Below are 14,140 nucleotides of genomic sequence, written 5' to 3'. Positions count from 1 at the left end.
ACGCGTCCTGTGTGAAAGCACAATGAGTCCGTGCTGCGGACTGCATATGCACTGCAGACGGACTATGTGTGAAACAGGTGTTACAGGGAAGATGGATGCTGCAGAACTAGTAGAAAATGACACAGAAGAACTTGTGCCAAAAAGAGGAGCTTGGTCTGTTGTTTGGAGGGTTTTTTTGGTTTCCAAAAATCCGACGTCGACCAAACAACCATTTTATGCAAGTGCTGTCGGGCTAAAAGCACGTCTTGAAATATCAACCAGCAGAAAATGCATCGTACACCTGATTATGCATGAGAAAAAAACCCGTCATAAACCGGGAAACCGGCATAATTTAGAAAAAAACCGTGATATAAATTTTTGGTCAAACCGCCCAGCACTACTACAAAGTGAAAATTGTAGTTCTTTTAGTAATTTAATATTGACTGAAAAATATTACAAAGGTAATGAAAACAGCAACTTGACTTTAATCCATTTCTAAAACTTAACATTCTTAGTATAAACCTGCCTAATATTGAAAAATGTATGTGAAATGTTTTATATAGCTCTACAGTAGAGCTGCACGATTCTGGATCAATTTAGAATTACATTTTTTTTTTTTTTTTGGTCTCAAATAGAGATCATGATTCTTACACAATTCTGAACTAATCAAAATAATGTGTGACAAAATATTATTGCTGCAGTCTATTTAAAAGTGTTTAATTAATTTGAATGAATAATTAAACATTTTAATATACACTAGCAGTCCAAAAGTTTTTGAATAGAAAGATTGTTTTTTTTAAAGAATTCCCTTCTGCTCACCAAGCCTACATTTATTTGATCCAAAATACAGCAAAACAGTAAAAATTTGAAATATTTTTACAATTTAAAATAACTGCTTTCTATTGGAATATATTGTAAAATTTGATTTATTCCTATGAATTTTCCCAAAACTGAATTTTTAGCACCATTACTCCAGTCATATGATCCTTCAGAAATCCTTCTAATATGCTGATTTGCTGTTCAAGAAACATTATCATCATCATCTAAAACACTTGAGTACAATTTTTTCAGGATTCTCTGATGAATAGAAAGCTCAGCATTTATCTGAAATAAGCTTTTGAAACCGTATACACTATACCAGGGATAGGCCACTTCGGTCCTGGAGTGCCGCTGTCCTGCAGAGTTTAGCTCTAACCCTAATCAAAGACACCTGAACAAGCTAATCAAGGTCTTTCCAGATTACTAAGGCTACAGACAAGTGAGGTTTTTTTTCAGGGTTGGAGCTAAACTCTGCAGGACATCGGCACTCCAGGACCGACGTTGCCTATCCCTGCACTATACCATTCAAAAGCTTGAAGTCAGTATTTATTTATTTTAATCAAAAGTGAAGATAAAGACATTTATTACAAAAGATTTATATTTCACATAAATGCTGTTCTTCTAAACTTTCTATCAAAGAAACCTGAAAAAAATCTGTATATTAGAATACAGGTGCATCTCAATAAATTGGAATGTTCATTTATTTCAGTAATTCAACTCAAATTGTGAAACTCATGTATTATATAAATTCAGTGAACACAGACTGAAGTAGTTTAAGTCTTTGGTTCTTTTAATTGTTATGATTTTGGATCACATTTAACAAAAACCCACCAATTCACTATCTCAACAAATTAGAATATGGTGACATCCCAATCAGCTAATCAACTCAAACACCTGCAAAGGTTTCCTGAGCCTTCAAACTGGTCTCTCTCTTATGAAGTATTCTAATTTGTTGAGATAGTGAATTGGTGGGTTTTTGTTAAATGTGAGCCAAAATCATCACAATTAAAAGAACCAAAGACTAAAACTACTTCAGTCTGTGTGCACTGAATTTATTTAATACACGAGTTTCACAATTTGAGTTGAATTACTGAAATAAATGACATTCTAATTTATTGAGATGCACCTGTAATTTCTGAAGGATCATGTGAAAATTCAGCTTTGAAATCCCAGGAATAAATTACATTTGAAAATATATTCAAATAGAAAGCAGTTATTTTAAATTGTAAAAAATATTTCAAAATTTTACTGTACTTTAAATGCAGGTTTGGTGAGCAGAAGAGATTTCTTTAAAAAACATTACACATCTTACGGTTCAAAATTTTTTGACTGGTAATGTAAATATATTTAATACACCAATTTTTAACGACTCACTCATACACCTACTTCACTTGTTTCATTACTGGATTAATCAGCATTTTTGAACGATTCTCTTGAAAGAATAATTAATTCATTGACAAATAAATTTAAGTCACTTTTTGCCACCAAGTGGCGAAACAATGCAATCGACACAAACGTTATTTGAAGCGCAGTTACATTCAAAAGGGGATTTGCTCCATTTTGATCACTGCCATAGACATCAATGTTTTTATCTGAACTAGAAACTTTACCCCAGCATTTCTGTGATAATATGAATGACTGTAAGACAGAAATAATACTGTGTAGTTGAAAAGACAGTTTGTTGAGATGTTTCTTAACCAAAACAAGGTAACTGCTCTCTCTGTGCCAGCGGCAGTGTGAAAACAGATTTGAATAATCAGGTAAGACTTTGTCAAAGGTTTAATAGACTCGGGGAATCGTTGTCATTTACAAATGAGATTGCATAGGTATCTGAATCGAGATTGCAATCTTTTAATGATTAATCGTGCAGCTCTATGCATTATACCCAAATCTGGTTATTAAGCATGCATATTTGCCCTGTTTTTATATTAAAAGCACCTTTGCCATCATCTCAAATTTAACTCAAAGTTAATCTTTGAAAAAAATTATTTAATGACACTTAAATTTTATCTTTAGCACTCAACTGAAGTCTCAATTTCATATTGTAAATCTGCATAACTTTTTTTTGTTTATTCAGACAGAATAGTACAGACTTTTAATACAGACCATTGTTATCAGTCATAAAATAAAAATGATTAGACAGAATTTTAATATCAGTAACCTATTGTGTCAACCAATGCTGATACACACTATGCCAAACAGAAGAGTAGATGTTTAAATCTTCATCCATTATAACATGTATGGTACTGTTACGGCAAACTGCAGCATTTGGCATCACATTCAGAGGCGTACAACTGACATGCAGTTCTAGGGCTGGGCGACATGGCGAAAAAAAAAGAATTTTATATATCTATTTTTTTTTTAGCTGTACTGCGATACATGTTATATATCTCTGTATTTTCTCCATTTCTTTTTTTTATTTGAATGAAAATAATGTATTTTTAAAAATGTTATTTTACATCCTGCCCAATGTTCTCCAATGAAACAATGTTCATATTAAAGGCTATGAAAAGAAATATAGTGAATGTACCATGTAGGCTATGCTATTACGTGCAAAAAATGGTTAAAATTAGATAACATACTAACATTGTAACATTACAATTTAAAAACAAAAAATTATGTTTTTAAAGCAGAAGTTAAATTCACTACGCCAAAAATTTAAATAAAAGCACAGCGCGCATGGCACTCATTCACTGTAGTCTGTGAGTTCAGACTTTAAGGTTCGTCCATTTCTGACAGCAAAATGGAAATTTTCCACAACTTTCTAATGTTTACAGATGGAGAATATACCAGTGAAACGTAAGTTATGCACTGAGGAAAACACATCTCTCTGTCAGCATCTGACTGGTCAATTTGCTTTAAACTATACATGTTAACTATATCTTACAAGTTATTTTAAAGCCCTTAATATAAAGCATGTCTCATGTTTAGGACAAACTGGATTATGCATTCATTGCCTCATTCATATATATTTGATATATCGAAACTCGATATATCGCCCAGCCCTATGCAGTTCGTCATCAGGATGTGTTGCAGGTAAAAGCATTTGAAAGACGTTAGAGAAAATGCCCATTTTGAAAAATTGGTAGAACTCTTAATCAAGTAACTGTTATTCTCCAAAAACAAGTTGAAGGATGAAAGCACAGAGAAATCCACTGCTCATCTGAACCTTACTCATTTTTAAGAAACTAGTTCATAAACAAGTGCAGTAAAGCAGGCTTCTTATCAAAAACCAATGCATATGCACACACACAAACACACACAGATCTCCTACCAAAATTACTGTAGAAGAGCACTTATCCAAAGAAGTCGCCTGTGTCAAGAGGACAATAACTGTGAGCCAAGTACTAGTGAACACAGCACATAATGATACCCTGTAGACTAGAGCACTGAACCACAAATGATGAGGATCTTACCTGTGTTATCATCCATGAAGTGCACATCACCTCCTGCACCAGGAGACTGCAAGAGAGAGACAGAATGTGAGAGAAGGAAACTTTTTCTTTCCCATTTCTTTCTGGCAGAATAGACAATTGAAAGACTGAAACCTTTAGGTGTCTCCCAAGAATAGCTCTTTTTGGCTGAAATGCAGGGTATATATAATTTCTCATTCATTCTAAAAGACAAATGTAGATGACAGGAAGAGGTTACTTGGATCAACAGGCTCTTGACATCTGAACCACAGAGCTGTTCTGGGAGACGCCGCTTCACCTTCACCTGACCAGAAAGCACTTTGTAGGGGACCACTGCTGTGGAGTGGACAGACTTACTGAGGGACATCTAGACTAAAATGCCTCAGATTTGTGTTTCATGTCCATAAGCCCTGAAAAATCCCCATGTTTCTCTGTCAGAGAGCCACAGATGTGGTGTTATAGGATTGGCCTAATAATGCTGATAATAACCCAATAACCACCCACTACAAGACCTTTTCATCTCTTCACCTGCTCATTTTAGGAACTGGAAGAAATGTATAATAATACCAACCTCTGCTTTTCACAAAGTCCACTTAAAACTTCACACAACAGTCCTTCCAAACACAACACAGGCATGCTGTACAAACCTTCACCCCTACCAAAAACATGTTGCCCACAAGTTCTTTTTCATTTTTTGGAGAAGGCTCAAAAATCCATCGGAAAAACCCTGAGAGATGTATTAAATAATCCCAGTCAGGGTGAAGGTGCTTCTTCAAAAATCACATAACACAACATAAATACTCACAAAACAGCCAAAACATGGAAGTCTCAAAAGGCCACCAAATAACACACAAGGATTCACCAGGCTTCCTGTATATTGTTTTGCTTGAATACAGTGTGCAGTAAATTAAGATTGACTAGCAGGCATTTTGAACGACCCGTTTCTAACATAATCAAACAAGACAAGCATATCTTAAAGAATTTAAAAGCGATTTTAAATGTGAACTTGCACTACTGTTCAAAAGTGTGGGGTCGGTACGTTTTTTTGATGTTTTTGAAAGAAACATTAAAACAACGCTGTGAAATAGTATTGCAATTTAAAAAAGCATGTTTTCTTAAAACAATTTATTCCCTTGATGGTAAACCTGAATTTCAAGCAGTCATTACTCCAGTCTTCAGTGTCACATGATGCTTAAGAAATCATTCTAATATGATGATTTGCTGCTCAAGAAACATATCAATTTAAATTCAATTAAGATTAACAAAAAGTTAAAAAGAACAGCATTTATTTGAAATCTTACTAACCCCAAACTATTAAACCGTGTATGTTTGTAATATATATCCTTGTAAGCTTTCCTAATGATGTCATTACTAAATAGGAATGACATGTTTTACGCATACTTCTAAAGCTTAAAAAAAAAAAAAAAAAAAAAAAAAACAGTCAATAACTAGTTGTAACATTTAACATTTATGACAAAATAGTAGTATTGTGAGAGAAACGCAAAATTCTAGTTAAGTTAAAAAGCTTTGGCTGCATATCTGAGAGGACAAAAGCAGTAAACTGCTTGAGAATAAAAAAAAATTTAATTACGCAAAATATTTAGAATATAAAAATATGCTTAAAAGACAAAATATAAATTCTTGATAGTACTATTGTTATCTGTCACTTACAGGCTTTATTCAAGGCCGCCATGAGTTAGAGAAGAGGACTGACTGAGTTGCCTGATCATACAGACATTATTACGACATTATTATTTCTGTCTGAAAAGGAAAATGTGAGAGTCACAGCTGTTAGCAAATATCAGCCCCATACACAACATTGTCAGTGTAACCTGACACACTATTCCAGCTTCACTTACCAAGTAAATAATGCAGGCCTTAAAAACATGTGCTTCACCCACTACACTCAACTGAAATCAATCAAATTTGAAAAATGTTGTGCTCCGCAAACCAGTGCATTAATTATACCTTTCAAAGGAAGATTTTACTAATTGTTAGTCATTGAAATAATCCAGATTAAGCTATTTTGATTGTAAAGAGATATGCTGAAGGAAAAAACAACAACAACAAAAAAACCTAAATGCTTCAGCTGAATCTTCACACCAAAATTATCATTCATTCATAATTTTGAGGGTTTTATTTAATTTCACAAGCCAATTTAGAATTGTGCCAGTCTCACAGATTTGGTGGTCTTTTGGTCTGGTATTAGAGGAACAGTATCGGAAAATTAACAATCATAAAAATTACTTCACCCCACATGCCCAATTTCCCTTCATACAAAAATCCAGAAACACAACCACAAAACACCAAGAGCAAGAAACACAACGATCCTTTGTTCCCATGACCCCCTGCATCCCCAGTAGAACTTACTCTCCCAGTGACACCACATGGAACAGCCACATTCAGCTCTTTTACTAAATTTGACAGTCAAAAAAATGGCCTTCAGACATGCTGTAGGAGTCAGACGGGTTTGGCCAAATGTGTGCTATTAGCTGCTGTCTGAGGGTGAGTGCATGAGGCTGTACACAGATCAGAGGGAGGGAGAGGACAATGCAAAGACATTTTCCTTCTGAGTGTTTTAGTGCATTTGTACGTTACCCATGTTTTGGTTCAATGCAAAGCCCATGGACTGAACTGTAAACCCCATCTCTACACTACATCCGCATACCCAGAAGAGAAGCACATGGTATTGACAATATAAGTAGATTAAGAACAGGATGTGTTTTAAGATGTGGAAATCATCCTCAGAGCCAAAAACTAAACCCAAATCGCTGACAACTATGATCCAGAATGATGCTTAAAGCAGCAGTAACACGAATGACATGCTGCTCGCGCTGGCGAGTACAGGGCCCTGACAGTTCACAGTTTTGAACTAGTTATCAGAAGGGTCAGGGAGAGAAGGAGCAGGGGAGCAGGGGAGCAGGGAAAGCCAGGAAGACAGGAGTGGCTCAAAGGGATCGGGCAGGCTGGACTCCTCTATGCTTTGCATGCAGGTAATACCTGAATGTCGTAAACGGGTTTGGAAGAAGGAATGGCAGCAAATTGTCGGTAGTCAAACTTCTTTTCTGACAGAGACTAAAAGGACAGCAGAGGGGCATAAGCAGCAGAGAGATGGAGAGAGAAGGGGAGGGGGGGGGGTCAATATTGCAGAAGAGAGATGGCCGGATGGATAGAGGGAAGGACAGAGGGTGAGAAGCAGAGATGTGTAAACGTACATGAAAAGGAGAAAGGACAAAAAAAAAAAAAAAAAAAAAGAGAAAGGAAAAATTGTTGATGTTGCTCTATATGCTATGGACACGGCTGTTAGAGTAAAGAATGACTTTATCATCCAAAGTAAAAAAAAAAAAAAAAAGAAAAAAGGATGGTTTGACATCCTACTAAGTGGATTTTTCTCCCAAAACAACATAATCAACTAAATGACCAAAAAACAAACAAACAACGGTCTCTTACCAGTCTGCCTGGTGAAGTCACTGCCCGTGGACTGATATCTGTTTAAGAAACAACAATGGATAAATTTAACACAACTGACTTTTAAAAATGACCTAGTAACACACAACAGAGTATGAAAACAGAGCCCAGCATTGTTGCACTCTCTTTCAGAAAAGGTAAATGAGATCGTCACCTTCCAGTGGTGTTGGAGAGGGTGTGGGCGCAGGGGACGGCGACTCTGACAGCTGATCCAATGTTCCACGCTTCTTCCCCTCTTTAGACTTGGCAATGACCATCTGAGCCTTCAAAGCATCCTGCTCTAGAGACTTCATCCTGGAGAGAGAGTGAGATACAGTGAGACACAGAGAGAGATAGGAGAAATGCAAACAGTGCGTGGAGAGAGACTGGATGAGAGGTGAAAGATAAGCAGAGGTGCTGTGCACGCTGATTGGTTAATACAGGAGAAGTTAATTTGATGGAGGCTGTCAAAAAATTTAGCAAACGTTATGAGAAGGAATCACACAAACTAGAGATGCACCGATTAGTTTTCATGCTGTGAAACAACCATGAAAGCTCAAGGGGGAAGAATACTATATAGGACCACTGATGATGAATCAACCAAGGATGCACCATTAAAGGGATAATTCACCCAAAAGTCATTATTTATTGAATTTGCATTTTTAGGTATTATCCTAAAGTCGTATGACCTTCTTTCTTTTTCAGACCACAAATAAAATGTGCTTGTCTAAATAATTACTGTGATTAGTGACCAGCTTTAACAAAAAATGCAAAAGTATCACAGAATTCAACTCATGACTTATTTTTCCAAGGACATACAACAGGGTTTTGTAAAAAGACAAACCAAAATTGTATTTATTACCAGTGAAAAGCTGACCTTGGCCATTAGTTTGAGGTAGATGATGGCAGGTTTATAAGACTGTATTAGTGCAGGGTAAGTAGGTGAGTAAATAATTACTCAATTTTCATTTTTGGATAAAGTACTAATTTAAGCCAAGAACATTATCTCTGCCAAACTTTTTTAGATTAGAGTTAGTTTCTGTATGGTGCACACAGTCCATTTACAGACTCATACTGCACACAAAAATGACTCAATCGTTCCAAAATCCCAAGCTCTAACCTTTAACCAGTGTGTTCCTATTTCAGATTTAGCCAAACCTAAACATCACCTAAAAAAGCTGTGTGATTGCTCAATTTTACCTTGCAATGTGGCCCAAACACTGCTGAAATCTCTCTCAGATTTAAACTCAGTGAATACTGCTTTACTGAACACTACCTACATGTGAAAAATGTCAAGTTTTAATACAGCTTCTATATGAAGGTTACCAGGTGCTTCTAATGAAAGTCTTGGTATAGAATATAATTAGTATCAGTGCACCTCTAATAAAAAACAACTGCAAGCAACTTGAATAATGACCTTTACTGGTACACAAATGGGAGGCAAAAGTGAGTGAGCAGAGAGAAGGAGGGAGTGTGCTACCAAAATAAATAATAAATAAAATCACACACGTGAAGCAGCACACGTTCATCGTTCAGAAAAAGCCACCACAAAATTTTTCACCCTTTACACACTATGCACTATAAAATGTCCACAAGCACCAAGCATCCAAAGCGGTGTAAAGCATCACAGCTTAGCCCCCATGATGCTTTCCGGCTGTTAAGGGCAGACCTGGGCTGACAGGAAGAGGAGGAGCAGGAAGTGGGAGGGGCTGCAGCGCTGCCTAGAGATGCCCTCACACGGGACTGGTAAAGCCGCTTAGCCAGGTCTTGCTCATACTGCCTTATGTCCTCCTCTAGACCACAAGGCTGGGAGCAGCAAGTAAAAAAGTAGAGAGGATAGCAGACGGTAACACACAAAGAAAAGGAAAGAGAGGAAAAAGACTACAGATGAAATAAAACACGTGAAACGTGTAAAGATTAAGAAGGGAAGGTCTACATTGAAACTCAGGGCCATCAAAGACAAATGCACAATATGAGATATGTATATAGAAATAAAATATATAACATATCTATTTCATGAATTCCTATGTGCAAAGAATGTGAAAATGTCTTTGGAAGCCCCGTTCATCAAAGGGGAAGACATGAGAAACTGGGTAAGCATTTACTTAGAGCCTGGAGAAAAGATGAGATTAAAATACCACAAGTGGACAGCTCTTCAGAGATCAGCGTTACAGAGGAAAAGATGAGAATGGAGAGAGAGAAACACTCCTGATGTGATGCATCTCACATAACACATCATTCTCTCTGGCTGTTATACCTGGCTGCTCTCCACATGGCCCTCTTCTCTGCCTCCAGGGCTCGTTTTTCAGCAGGCGACAGCTCCTTGTCCATGGCGACAGCAAGCTCCGGGCTCTGCATGCGCAATCGCTCTTGCTGCCTACGCTCTGCTTTGGCCGTCCGAATGGGAGCCACAAATTCACCGGGATAAACTGGGATCAAACTGTTAAGACAAACACTGGGTCAAGCAACATACATACATACATACATAACATACATACATTACATACATACATATAGATACAGCGTTAGATTTTAGCATTCCTCACCCCGTCATGGAGTTGGGTCTCTGTTCCAGTCTGAAGCTGTCTTCCACTGAATTCCGCTGAGAGTCTCCTTTACCGTCCACAGAGGAGGGACTGGATTGAAGAATGATAAATGAATACTCTTCACTATTTTATTATTATTAAATGGTCTGATGAACCTTTCAAATGTTTGCGGTCAGACAGATTTTTAAATAAATTAATGTTGTTGTTTTTATTTAGCAAGGACAAAATAAACTGATCAAAAGTGACAGCAAAAACATCTATAATGTTACAAAACATTTCTATTTCAAATAAATGTTGTTCTTTTGAACTTTCTATTCATCAGAGAATCCTGATAAAGGTGTTTCACATTTTCCACAAGATATTAAGCAGCACAACTGTTTTCAAAATTGATAAAAATAAATGTTTCTTGAGAAGCAAATCAGCCAATCATATTAGAATGATTTCTGAAAGATCATTTGAAACTGAAGACTGAAGTATTGGTTGCTGAAAATTCAGCTGTCACAGGGAAGGAAAAAAAAAAGTTTTAAAAATTGTATTATATCTTTAACCAATTAAATGTTTTGTTTTTAAGAGACTTCTTTTAAAAACATATTTTTTTCCGACCCCACACTTTTAAATGGTATGCTATATATATATATATATATTTTTTTATTAATCAAAGATATCAGAATGAGAGTTCTAGATGTTCAGAGTGTGTTCTGTAATCAAAACTTCAACGATAAAAAGCAAACAAACAAACAAAAAAACCCCACTCCCATATGAAAACAACTTTGCAACTTTGAAATACTAGCAAACAATAGAGCAAACGTGTAGCTCACCCTGAGCTGCCACAGTGGCTGGGAGGTGTGGCGCACTGCCTCAGAGATGGGGAACTGTGGCTTCCTAAGCTCTCCACCTTGTACTCCACACCATCAAGGATAACCTTTCCCTGAGCCTTCATATCTGCCACCTGCTTCGCCAGATCTTCCTCCTCATCCTCCTCATCTTCATCCAGCATATACTCTCGTGCACTCTGTTCAAATCGCTTTGCTGAGAAAAGTCATTAACAAACAATTCAGCATGATTCAACAATGACCTCAAGCTTGCTGTAGCTTTAACATCAATGTTTGACAACTAAACAGACCCAAACCTTCTTCCTCTTTCATTTTCTTCAAGTCATCTTCTCCCACAAGTGAGATGCGAGGTTTAGGTTTGTCTGGTGTCTGCTGCTTCACGTCAATCTCAAAATATTTCTGCCTGTCTCTGAAGGAGCGCTGCTCTGGGCTGTCTCTGCCAACAGAGGAGGGGGTCTGGGAGCGAGAGAGAGAGAGAGAGAGAGCGAGGATTCAGATTTCAGATCAGTTGTAAAGAACACCATACATGCAACCAAATTCTACATGCATCCGACATGCAAGTCCCATTAATTTTTAAATTCAGACAATGATTAAAACTCTGCACAAATATACCAAATCTTTGCCAAGCCACCACCATGATGTAGTAATTGCATAATGTGCTGCTACAGCAAAAAGATTAAATTTGCTGCTTTCCTGAAGCCTCTTCTCACCAATAATAACTGCTTTGATTCAGAACACCGATCAATCTCGTTCCCATATTTTACCACAACGCATGCTGCCAGGTGATCGGGCTTCTTGACTTTGCAGACATACAATTTATGATGTTTCTTTGTTGCAGTTCGAAGCGACACATACACCTGCACCACCACCACTCAAGTTTAGAGGAATCAAAGTGTCAGAGTGGTTCTGCTGGAGATCAGATGGGTACCTTGGACTCCACTGAGGGGCGAGACAGGCGTGGCACGGCTGCCAGGCTCCTGTACTCGTGGCGGTCAGATGAGAGGGAGGGATGAGGCCCGAGAGGACCACTGCCCTCAGCCTCATCCATAAACACTTCATTATTCAGCTCAGGCTGGAAGACCCATCATGTACAACATATCAACACCACACTTGCAAACAATATTGTGTTGTTCATATGAGTCGTGGCGAGACAGTACAAACCAAAAAAGGGTTATAGGTCAGGCTCATACAAATGTCATCATCATGTCGAAAAAAATATTTGGAATACACTACACAACTTTAAAATTCTGAACAGATTTTAAAACACTATGTATCATACACTTTGAAATTTGAAAATGGTCACAGTGGAAAAACTGCTCATCATACACTAAATGACATAAGATCAGACTACCAGACTTTTGAATAATTCCGAATACAATAAACTCACATAGAAAACGCATAAAAACAATGTGTTCTAAATTTGGCTTGTTTAAAATCCTATGACTAAACAGAATTAGAGTCACAATCTGCAGACTGACTTTCGGCAACTAGCACTGACTGGTCCAGACTAAACAAAAATTGTGTAGTGCATTCCAGCCTTAAAATAACACTTAACACAAATGAAGATGACATACCTCTGGTGATGGTTGCTTTGCACTGAAATTGTTCCGTGGAGAGTAAAGATCCTAACAAATGAGAGTGAAAAGGAAAAATGATTTAGTAAAGACACTTAAAACAAAAAAAAGCCACGGACACAAGACTTGAGTTGGACGAGAGGAAACACTTTACACACCTCCAGGAGTCAAACATCAAATCAAGAAACATAAAACAATCCAATGACATATGAATGACGCATGATGAACTCCTGAATTCAACACCACCATATGAGTGACTCGTGCACAATGACAGCAAATAGAAAAACAAACTCCCAAAGGAACAAAATGTCCAACGAGAAGACCAAGCACTGGATGACGGGGGAACCACCACATGCTCACAAACGTGATGAGCATTTGTCCTACCTGTGGGGGTTCCAGTACAGCCAGGGAGTGTGGCACAGCTGCGAAGGCCTTATATACCTGCTTGATATTGATGGGGTATTCCTCATGTGTGTCAGGGGATGGGGCACGAGGCTGTACGAGGGGTCGGGGTTGAGGACAGGGGGGTGGAAGGGTAGAGAAACAGGCAGAGGACAAAAAGAATGGAACAGCTAATGAGAGACAGAGCACCAAAGGCAGAGCACAGGAGGAAAATGCAGGGCTAGACCGCATGCAGCCCGCGATTGCGAAAATGTCAATGAAAAGATGGATGGAGAGCGTTTGATAGTATGAGGGAGGTCTGTGGTTATGGTGACTGGGGAAAATGACTCTGGACAATATTTTGGTTTACACTGGTATCCTGAGATAATGTGAGTGTAAACCTTGCTGTGCAAACAATGTGGTTTATGTGATTAGGGGAAGAAAAAAAAATCCAAAAGAGGTGTCTTGATAGAAAACAGGCACAATGTTACTTGCAGTGAGAAGTTGATAAGTCTGTGTTTTCCTAAACAACCCGTTTCTTTGACCTGGATTAGGTTTGACTGTTTGTAAAGCTTAACAGGCACAATGCTAATCACACCTTGAAATGTATATGGCCAAAATAAAACAGTCGCATTCTGTTGGTCTTTAGGCACTGGTAACTGAGGATGAAGGGGGGGCTTCATTAGGGTTCAGACAGTGGTGAGGGGTCTTACAGTGGTCTGACAGCTGATGGGAGAGAGGCCATGCTGGAAAGGGTTGGGACTGCTGTGGCCATCCTGACTGGCTGGAGATACAGCGGGTCGCACCCGAGAGAGAGGCTGGATGGCACCAGGTTTAGTCTAGAAAGAGAGAAAAATTAAATTGACAATAATCAACCAAAATTGCCAACAATCAACCACAAATTACACAGTTTAACGTAATATGGCTTTTAGTGTCATTCACATCATTACCATGAACTTGCTCTAGTATACTTTACAAGTTATCTGCATATTTAACACTCACTGATGAATTATCCTTGGTGTTTGCATTTGAAGGGAAATGAATGTTTGACTGAAAAAAAGAAAAAAGAAATATGAACATGATATAAAATTAAGTGGAAGAAAGAACATTTTTACACATGGGATTGGCTTTCTGAAGTCAGGTAACTT

At 37.8% G+C, this 14,140-nt stretch overlaps 1 protein-coding gene across 14 annotated transcripts in view; it reads right to left on the bottom strand.

The window, feature by feature from the left end:
• The window catches only part of LOC109077475 (scribble planar cell polarity protein), an 88,385-nt gene that overhangs the window by 4,894 nt on the left and 69,351 nt on the right, over positions 1-14,140 (bottom strand). For 4 of the 14 annotated variants that reach the window (XM_042760538.1, XM_042760541.1, XM_042760542.1 and 1 more), the window contains 14 exons: positions 13,995-14,042; positions 13,706-13,831; positions 12,996-13,106; positions 12,612-12,662; positions 11,966-12,109; positions 11,334-11,493; positions 11,023-11,233; positions 10,205-10,294; positions 9,916-10,098; positions 9,328-9,465; positions 7,834-7,973; positions 7,662-7,699; positions 7,212-7,286; positions 4,215-4,260 (listed from right to left, as the gene is read on the bottom strand). In XM_042760538.1, the coding sequence (XP_042616472.1) occupies positions 4,215-4,260; positions 7,212-7,286; positions 7,662-7,699; positions 7,834-7,973; positions 9,328-9,465; positions 9,916-10,098; positions 10,205-10,294; positions 11,023-11,233; positions 11,334-11,493; positions 11,966-12,109; positions 12,612-12,662; positions 12,996-13,106; positions 13,706-13,831; positions 13,995-14,042 (1,561 nt within the window). Of the gene's footprint in view, positions 1-4,072; positions 4,112-4,214; positions 4,261-7,211; positions 7,287-7,661; positions 7,700-7,833; positions 7,974-9,327; positions 9,466-9,915; positions 10,099-10,204; positions 10,295-11,022; positions 11,234-11,333; positions 11,494-11,965; positions 12,110-12,611; positions 12,663-12,995; positions 13,107-13,705; positions 13,832-13,994; positions 14,043-14,140 lie in introns of all 14 variants that reach the window. The other 10 variants (XM_042760544.1, XM_042760548.1, XM_042760543.1 and 7 more) reach the window with 10 other exon arrangements.

The sequence above is a fragment of the Cyprinus carpio genome, chromosome A7 (assembly GCF_018340385.1).
Source record: "Cyprinus carpio isolate SPL01 chromosome A7, ASM1834038v1, whole genome shotgun sequence".
NCBI lineage: Eukaryota > Metazoa > Chordata > Actinopteri > Cypriniformes > Cyprinidae > Cyprinus > Cyprinus carpio.
This window is presented reverse-complemented; position numbering and strand designations above follow the sequence as displayed.